The sequence below is a fragment of the Tympanuchus pallidicinctus genome, unplaced genomic scaffold, assembly GCF_026119805.1.
Source record: "Tympanuchus pallidicinctus isolate F22 unplaced genomic scaffold, pur_lepc_1.0 scaffold3, whole genome shotgun sequence".
In the NCBI taxonomy this organism is placed as follows: domain Eukaryota; kingdom Metazoa; phylum Chordata; class Aves; order Galliformes; family Phasianidae; genus Tympanuchus; species Tympanuchus pallidicinctus.
This window is the reverse complement of record NW_026294747.1, coordinates 30,746,030-30,755,245: the sequence shown is the minus strand read 5'-3', so window position 1 is coordinate 30,755,245 and position 9,216 is coordinate 30,746,030. Positions and strand designations below refer to the sequence as shown.

At 32.3% G+C, this 9,216-nt stretch overlaps 1 protein-coding gene and 1 long non-coding RNA gene across 11 annotated transcripts in view; one reads left to right on the top strand and one right to left on the bottom strand.

The window, feature by feature from the left end:
• The window catches only part of LOC128085913 (uncharacterized), a 126,763-nt gene that overhangs the window by 20,759 nt on the left and 96,788 nt on the right, over window positions 1–9,216 (bottom strand). For 4 of the 5 annotated variants that reach the window (XR_008209150.1, XR_008209153.1, XR_008209154.1 and 1 more), the window contains one exon: window positions 754–986. The exons of the other annotated variant lie outside the window; for it this stretch is intronic. This is a non-coding gene — a long non-coding RNA (uncharacterized LOC128085913). Of the gene's footprint in view, window positions 1–753; window positions 987–9,216 lie in introns of those variants that run through there. 5 annotated transcript variants of the gene reach the window in all.
• The window catches only part of CDIN1 (CDAN1 interacting nuclease 1), a 112,982-nt gene that overhangs the window by 44,373 nt on the left and 59,393 nt on the right, over window positions 1–9,216 (top strand). For all 6 annotated transcript variants that reach the window (XM_052693920.1, XM_052693918.1, XM_052693923.1 and 3 more), the window contains exons 6-9: window positions 681–760; window positions 1,278–1,327; window positions 3,660–3,727; window positions 8,559–8,624. In XM_052693920.1, coding sequence (XP_052549880.1) covers window positions 681–760; window positions 1,278–1,327; window positions 3,660–3,727; window positions 8,559–8,624 — 264 coding nt within the window. The remainder of the gene's footprint in view (window positions 1–680; window positions 761–1,277; window positions 1,328–3,659; window positions 3,728–8,558; window positions 8,625–9,216) is intronic.

Genomic DNA, 9,216 nt, shown 5'->3' with positions numbered 1-9,216 from the left:
TCATTGTGATATTGATAGCAGTGAATAGAAGACTGATAAATAGTCCTAAACTATGATTTCTTTTGTCTTTGATTTGTACATTTGCAAATACCACAAAAAGCCTTTGACAACTTTTAAATGCAGACAGATAGAAATGTTGACACTGTACAAATAAATACATATGAGAACTGCTAAACTAGAATCATCAAGTCAATCATATATTTAAGATTGTTCAAACCAAGCATAATTTTTAAAGATTATTTTGAGCTTTTATGTATTCTTTAAGTAATTATAAGATATGGAGATTATTTTGAGTTACATTTTCACAGAATCACAGAATCACCCGGGTTGGAAGGGACCTCAAGGATCATGTAGTTCCAACCCCCCTGCCTAGCAGGGAGCCATTTACTTAGGAGCTACATGATGCTTCTGAAGCACAAACTGTCCACTGAAACTGAATAAGTAAACAAGGGCCTGCTTTCATTTTGTGCGAATAAAATGTTCTGGTGTTTTAAGAGTTTTAGAGTTCATATGTAAGAGTGGATAAATTGCAATAAATATATAGGTTTTTGTTGCTGACTAGACAACTTTAAAAATGTCAAAATTGTCAATATTTTCCTTAATAAAAGTATGTCTCTTCATGCCAAGTGGATAACAGATCTAAGAGCTTTTATATTTTGTTTTGTTTTGTTTTTTAATAGCATCCAAAACTCTTATAAATAGTATGCTACGGGATCCTTCTCAGATTCCAGATGGAGTTCTAGCAAATCAAATCTATCAGGTATTAATCACAATTGTCCTTTTCTTTTCTTTTCTTTTCTTTTCTTTTCTTTTCTTTTCTTTTCTTTTCTTTTCTTTTCTTTTCTTTTCTTTTCTTTTCTTTTCTTTTCTTTTCTTTTCTTTTCTCTTCTCTTCTCTTCTCTTCTCTTCTCTTCTCTTCTCTTCTCTTCTCTTCTCTTCTCTTCTCTTCTCCTCTTTTTTTTTCCTGTGGCAATGCTGTTATCTGCCTAGCAGAGTAAAAGATTTTAAACCTCATTTAATTACTGTCATCGTAAACTATCACTGAGGTCAGGGTGCACCATAAATGGCAAGGCAATATTTGTGAGGGGAACATTTCACTTTTTAATAGCTTGCTTTTATAGTGAATAAAAGCATGCAGTTTTTGTTTTCTGTGATTAAATCTGAACGGCATCTGATACCCTTTCTGAAGAAAAGTAATTACTGTTTTTAAGATACTGTTTAACTGTAATGGTTTTGTAGTTGCCCATCACTATACTACTTCTCTTATTTGTCTGCAGTGTACTGTGAATGACTGTTGTTATGGACCACTGGTGGACTGCATCAAACAGTATCCTTTCCCATAAAATTTTAGGTGCACAATTGACGAGCTTAGACTGTGTGGAAGAGATGTGTCTAGCTTTAACCTGACATAAAGTTCTGCTTCACAAAACACATTTCATACTCCTCTGTTTTACATTCAATCAGCTAGAGGGTCACTGCAGAGCTTTCTCTTACACTGCTTAAAAAAAATCTGATGTAGTATGGGAAGTTGTCAGTTTGGTGGCTACACATTCATATAGCTGATTGAACCTCTTTGGTTTTGATTAGTCAAAAGTCATGTCTGGCTTTCTGCTAAGACTAGTTTAATCTGCTTTAAGCAGTGAGGCTGTACTAGATGATCTCTTGAAGGACCTTCCAATCTCAACTGTTCTGTGATTAAATTAATAAGTTGTATAGATAGTGTTGAATTTCATAGCATTTATTTTGAATATGAATTTTAATTAGAGTGTTTTCAAGTGCAATTCAAGTTGTGATGTGTTGTCTGACAGTGAGAAGCACTCCCTGTAGTAATAATGCATGTGGTGGTTATCTCTTAAAATGTATTCTTTCTACTCCAGATATTCACATGGTATCTACCACAGTCCTGCTCCCATTAATTTTAACAACAGCAGGATAGAGTTCTAATTATACCTGTGATTTGGGAGTTTTTTGTGTTTTTTTTTTGTTTGTTTTTCGGTGAGACTGTCTTCAACATTAAACAAAGTGGATTAATCTAACAAGTTCCACTTTTGAAATAGTTTTTCATTATTTTTTTAATCCAAAATTTGGTACTGTTGTCAATGAACGATCTGGCAAAAGTCTTCTGAAAATGTCATGTTTAAAAATAATAATAGAAATTTTTAAGAATAACTTGTCTGCAGTCTAAATAATCTTCCCTATCCTCTCCAGATTCTGACTCAAGTTAAGCTATTGAATATGCAGTGAGTCGGTGAGAATAATGAGAGAGATTTTCAATTCCATTCTGGTACAGAAAAGCCTAATACTTGGCTGTGTGAGTGCATTATCTTCAAGTATGTTGCTGAATTAGATGTTAATTTTGAGGTGCATAAAATAGTTAAAAATCAATTTAAAGTTAAGGTTTTAAAAGCATAATGTCTTCTGAAGGACTGCATATTGATTTTAAATATAACTATCTAATTGTATATGCATGGACTAAAGTATGAAGTCAACCTCTTTGTAAATGCCAAGAGGCTATTTTTCAGTAATAGTTCAGATGCTTACGGGAAACTAGGCTGCTAGATTGCATGAGTAGAAGATGGCTTGTGAGGTTATTTACAAGTTTTGCCTCATGGTCATTGCCATACATCAATAACAGGTATTATTATAGCCTAAGTGTTTCTGTTTATGGTGCATTATAAAATCTGTTTGCGATATTTTTCTTACATTTTTCCCATTCTTCATTTGTCCACATTTTTGTTCTGTGACTACTAGTACACTGTAGTGTAATATATATCTTCAATTGATTAAAAATGTGTATGTGTGAAACGATTTCTTGTAATTAGATTTTTCTTCTTCCGCAAAAAATGTTGATATAATTTAAGTAATGAACTGTAATTTTTTTGAAACTGTAGTTTTTTTGAAGAAGTTATTCCAAACAGAACCAAGAATTTAGTTGTTTTTAATGTAAGATTCTTTATTGTGATATTTCATAAGATTCTTTTTAAGAGCTTCCAGAACAGAACTTTGACCTCTAGATGGAAACGTTAAAAATATTTGAGCAGTGACTTTTTTGCATATTGCTAAGAATAGCATGTTGGTTCAACAGGCTGTCAGTGGAAAATAGGAAGGACTTCGCTGTAAAATATTATTTCATCTTTCCCTGACAGAAGTTCATGCTTCTGAAAAATCAATTAAGAAGATGTTTTGTACCAGTAATACATTTCAGATGTATTAAGTACCTAACAATTTCAGAATATAAAGCAAAAAAATTTATTTCATTGTTTACTGAATTAGAAAATTGATACATAAATCATTAAGGAGTAACTTAAAAGCTATGTGGCCACAGGTTTCAAGCTTACACTGTGTTTTAAATCTTGAGAGAAAAAATAATATAAATATAAATATCATTCTTATGTGTACAGAATAAATGGTATGTATTGGATCTTAATTTTGTAAAATGTATGTTGATGCTGTATACAATAGTCTAATTTTCACAAAGTGCTAAATACCTCTGCAGATCCTTGCAAGGAATCTGTAGACACAGTGTTCAAATCATTAATTACTCCAAAATGAAAGTGAAGGCCAATAAATTTTATCATGAATTACTTTACTTATGGTTTTTGTCATGACATTGGTTATTTTCCAAAGTAATCTTCTATTCCTTAACTTGAAGCTACCAGTGCTATTGGACATGAGCATGAAATCTTGCTGCGAGAAATGCTTTTGGAAAAAAATCTTTCTTTTATAGGTAAGAATCAATGATAAAGGCTACCCAGTGAATCCTTAACTTTAAAGATTTGCGGGACTGTTTACTTAAGAAAAAAAATAAGGCTCAGTGCTCTTTGTATTAGGTAGTAAAAGAAGAGTAAAAAATGATTGATGCTGTACATGTTATCTTTTATTGATTTAGAACTGAACAGGAACTCAGTTACCTAATACCTTATATATACAGTACATGCAGAGGCTTGCAATTAATATTTAATAGAATAAGTAGCTGAAAAAAAATGCTTTAATATCTGCTGCAGTATTACTTTTGGTGTCATGAGATATTAGCCGTAATCTATGAGACTTAGGAGGAAGCATAAGAAATATTAGCTTCCAAATGCTTTATGTATTAAAGAACTGCTAGAAGATTCACTCATTTGGCTGTCAGTGCAGTTTCTGCAGATTTTTTCCCACTGCCTTCGAACAGTGCAAGTCCCTGTATTTAAAGTTATTTTAAAGATTAATTGGTTAGGAGGTTGTTTTCTGTTGTTGTATTCCTTTTAGCCTGCAGAACATTTTTTGTATATTTGTACCATTAAAACAGTGATTATTATTTAAAAGGTCAGTTCTCCTACCGTGATTAAAAACTTGACTTCTAAATCTTGAATTCCTTATGTGATTAGATAATATTAAAGTGAATTCCTGTTCTTTTTTCAAAGAAGTGTGTTGTACTAGGTTTGTAAAATAGATTCTGGATAAGATTTTGGAAACCTTAAACAAGTTGAAGAAATTAGGAAGAATACTGAGATTTTTAAAAGGCTGGTCCATATGATGAAGGAACAATTTATTTTTCTGTTACATACAAACTTGCAAATGATACTACAAAAATGTGAGAAGATATTTTTTCCTACATGGCTCAAAGATTAGAGATAATAGACTTAAGCTGTAATTGGAGAGTTAAAATACTAAACTGTTCTAGGCACAATAAGTATAAAACAAGCTGCCAAGGAAGGTTATGGAATCACCTTCAATGAAAAATTCAAGGCTAGACTTGACATTCATCCATCAAAGCTGGAAATGAAATCAATCCTGTCATGATACAGGAGAATGGACTAGACTCACTAATGGATCCTCAACCCAATGACTATCATTTTTTTGGCTTGTGCAAGCTTGTATAGTACACAAATCAGATTTAAATTTTATTGATTCATAACCTTGGGTAAACATCAATTTTGTGTTTAGAAATAAGCTCTAAGAAATTTGTACTGTCAAATCAAAATGTCTAGAATGGGTTAACTTGTCAGCATTAAAATATATAAATGAGGGAGTTTAATTTATTGTTTAGATTTTTTGTGTAGTGATGTATCATCTATTCATGATTTAAGGTACGTTAACTGGTATATTATTTCTTTCTGTGGGATATGTCTCTGAGGTTCTGAGTGTGACTAAAAAAAAAACAAAAAGTGAAACAAAAGTATTTTCCTAATTATCTGTAAGATGAACCTTACTGAAACCCTTGCAGTAAAATTTTTCTCAAAAATTAGATCCCAAACTACTTAATACTTAATGGAGAACCTCTGGAAAACACTAGAGATGGCAGTATTTCCTGTAGGTTAGCAGGTTCAGGCTTGGCTATCAGTAAGATGGAGTTCCAGTGTGGCTTGAGACTTAGCTTGCTGCACTTAAAATTCTTTTACTTTTTAACCCATGCATGAAAGAAACAAAATTCTTGCTGCCATTTCATGTTAGTGTATTACTCTGGTAAACTACTTTTCTAGAATAAGTTCTTCCTATCAGTTATTTCCACCTGGGAGACCGTATTACAGAAGAAAAAAAGCCTGACAGCATTTAAGGGCAGATAGATGATTAATTTTTAGAGCAGATAGCTTTCAAAGCCTACAGATCAGAAGTAACACCTCCAGATTCTCCCAGAAATTGATTGGGAACCTGCACAAACTGATGGGTTTTGCATTCTAGTAATGCATAGTTCATGAGAAGCTCATAACTTCCTCTTTACGTCAGAAACAGTTCTCAGATCTTTAGTGCTTTGCTTGGGATTTATGTAATCAATGAAAACATTCTCTCAAAATAGGCTGACTGCCTTCCTTTCCTTACTGATTCACTTGCCTTGCTGAATTGCCAGGAATTTCTAGATTTAACAAAGGGCCTGACTCAATCTTTTTCACGTCTTTGCCTGCTCCAGAATATTTTAGGATATGTTTCAGCTATAATGGGAAGATATATAACTGACCTTTCTACAATCTTAGCCTTCTTTGGCTGCCATAATGATGTCCCTTAGTAGCCTGGATATAAATCATGAAATCTGTTTGGTGTTTTTTGCTGTAACCAAAAATGTGCAGTTGCTGCATATTGATGCACCATTAGAAGAACATTTGGTTTCTTTGTTATATCCAGAGGCTAGTATAAAAACAATGATGAGTTCATAGAATCACAGAATGATTTGAGTTGGAAGGCACTTTAAAGATCATCTAATTCCAACTTCTGCCATCATGGAAAGATGGTATGGACATCTTTCAATAGACCAGGTTGTTCAAATTTAAATGGTTAAGATTGAGAAGAAAGTAAGCATAAAGCTCTAGATGTGCTGGAAATCCAAACAGATCAGTACCCTGTGGACAAATTTAGGGTTGTTTCAGTGTAACTTTCATATTTTAGGATGAACAGCTTTAACTGCCATCATCTGGTTTTCAAGTAGCTGTTAAGCCATTATTTTGATGCATACAAAAGCTAAAAAATCTCCAAAAGTTTGCAGAATAATACCTCTACAGCTTCTGTACCAATATAAAACACTTATGGGCTGACAAGATTGTACTTTCTTTTCATGCGGTTTGGGCTTAAAAAATCTTTTTGAAGGGTGATTTGGGTGAATTTCTGTAGTTCTTTTCTTTCTTTCCAAATTTATAAAGTTCAAAATAATTGAAGAAACAATAAAATATAATTATTTTACTTCATGTGATTATCAAGTTACATCAATAATAAAGGTGTTTTTTAGTGTATTTTTCACCATTTCTCATACTTCAAACTGTTACGGGAAGTGAAGACTTTCAGAAAAAAATTTGGAATAGAAATCATTTTCTGTTCCAAGCCAAGAGACAAATAATTTCAAAAGTACTCAGACACCCTCAAAAATGAGTCCAGTGAAGAGTATTAAACATCTTCCAAATTGACCTGTCAGGACATGTTATCTTCCCTGGTTTCCAGTGTTGTGATTCTTTTTTTTTTTTTTTTTTTTTTGCATAAGGTAAATTTCCTTAAATTTGTTTGTTTTTTCAAGATAAAGGAATTACATTCATTTTCATATTGTGGCATAAGGATCATAGGTTCTGTTAAGCCAGAACCTTGCTAATCTAAATGTGTTTTATCCATATGTCTAACAATCAAAGTTTGAAAGTATCCAACAGTCAAGTCTGGCTCCAAATCCTATGAAAATTTAGCAGCTGACCAGGTAATATAAATTAGTGTTTCATTCCAGAGACCTGCATTTACAGTGCAATGTGTTTACTGTGAAGAAATGCTGTTCAAAAGAAATGCTATAGTTGTCAAAAAGAATAATCCACCATTGTAGTTTACACTTAATTGAATGTACAACTTTTCAGAATTACTGCTGTCCTACTTGCAGTATTACTTAGTTCACTGTTTTAAAAAAAAAAAAAAAAAAGACGTCAGACTTTTTTTCTTCAACAAGGAAAAGGAAGGAAGGCATTAAATATTTTTTTAAAAAATTAAAATATTTTTATTTCTATGTATATATATTTTTCTTGTCATTAAAAGGTTGCTTGGACTCAAGTTGCTGACCTTTCAGAATATGCACAAAATATTCTAAAACTGAGTTCTGAACATTGGCCATGAAACTACTGTCCTAACCTGATAAATGGATTGGAAATAAGCTACCCAACAGTGAGAATGGACCATTAATTTTAATCAAAGGTGGTGTAGAAAGGCGAATGGGATGCATGACAATGTCAACAGCCCAGTAGGTGTTAAGGGGCTACACAGCCTTACTTGTTACTAGGTTGTGCCATTAGTTGAGCTTCGGTGAAGACAGAAAGCCATGCCTGGAATTGAATGACCAGGTCACTCCAAAATCTAATGGAGAAACGGTGTTTCGGAAATATCAATGTAATGGTATTGGAAATCAAGGACAATAGTTTAAAAAATAGTGAGAGCTTGCTTTGTGCTTTTTTTCTTTTTTAAAGAAAGCATCCTTTTTTTGCTCTCTTCTTTATACTCATTTCTTAAAACATTCAGCTTTAATTCAGAAGCAGTAGTTATATAGCTTATGTTAAGAAAATATCTAAGTTCTTATGTGTTTAATTAATTTTACAGTAAGAGAAGCTAGAATCGTGACATCCCTCTTCTTTAATAGATTTCTGGAAGAGAACAATTGTCATGTTGGTGGTTGTTTGCTTTTTTTTGTTTGTTTGTTTGTTTTAAATGCCTTTGTGTTAACATTAAAATAAAGTCATGAAGGCAACCACAATATATCTACGTTTGTGGTGTTGGTAGGATTAATCTCAACAGCTCCCTAATGTGAGGAAACTCTTCTTTCAATCAGTGAATATATCTCTTTATTTTGAATATTTGGAGGTTATAAAATACTGTATGACAGCTTGAATTAATGATGTTTATAATGAAGACATAAAAATGCAGGGATGACAAAGAAGCATTTTTATATCCATGCTTCACGTTTTCTACAAAGGTTCATTTAATCTGACACAGCATTGCATGCATAAGAAAGATATGTGTGACTGCATTAGTAATTCTTACATTCTTATTTAAAATAAAATTAATTATACTGCTGTCTACTTAATAGAAGAGTTTTATAAACAATAGGTCTTGTTCTCTCTGTGTAGCCGAAGATCAGCTTCGAGCAAAGGGTTATGACAAAACACCAGACTTTATTTTAGAAGTGCCAGTAGGTAAGTCTTTGAAAAGAATTGTTATTATTTTGTATAGAAGTGTTTATCCTAAAATATTACAGATTACAGATATTTAAGACACAAAAATATGAAGTATGTTACAGGATAGTAAATATTTCTGAGGGTTTTTTTGTGTTTACTCAGTAATTTTAAGATCATGTACTTTGGGTCAGAATGGTATTACTCAAAATACAAGTAGATAATAATATTAATGTTTCCTCTTCAGTCTCTATTACAAAAATAAAAATAGAAAAAGCAATCCACAAATCCCCACTCAGTCTAATTTGTTCTAACCATTGTCTTTGTATGCTGAACTGTGAAATATCTGTAAATATCTTAAACTTTTAGACCAAATCAACTTCAAAGCAGTCTTAAAGTAATACCATTATACTTCTAGGTCATTGTGTAAAGATTTAGAGTAGTTCTCTATTTTTTTAAAAACCCTACATCACAGGAAGCAAGAAGGAATAAAAGTAGATATAAAGGTCATGCCAAAGTTCATCTATATATTCTGGTCTTTTGGTCAAGTAAGGAGGTAATATGACCTATTGATTCAACCATGGAAGAAAAAGTATAAACATTATCCAAGTGT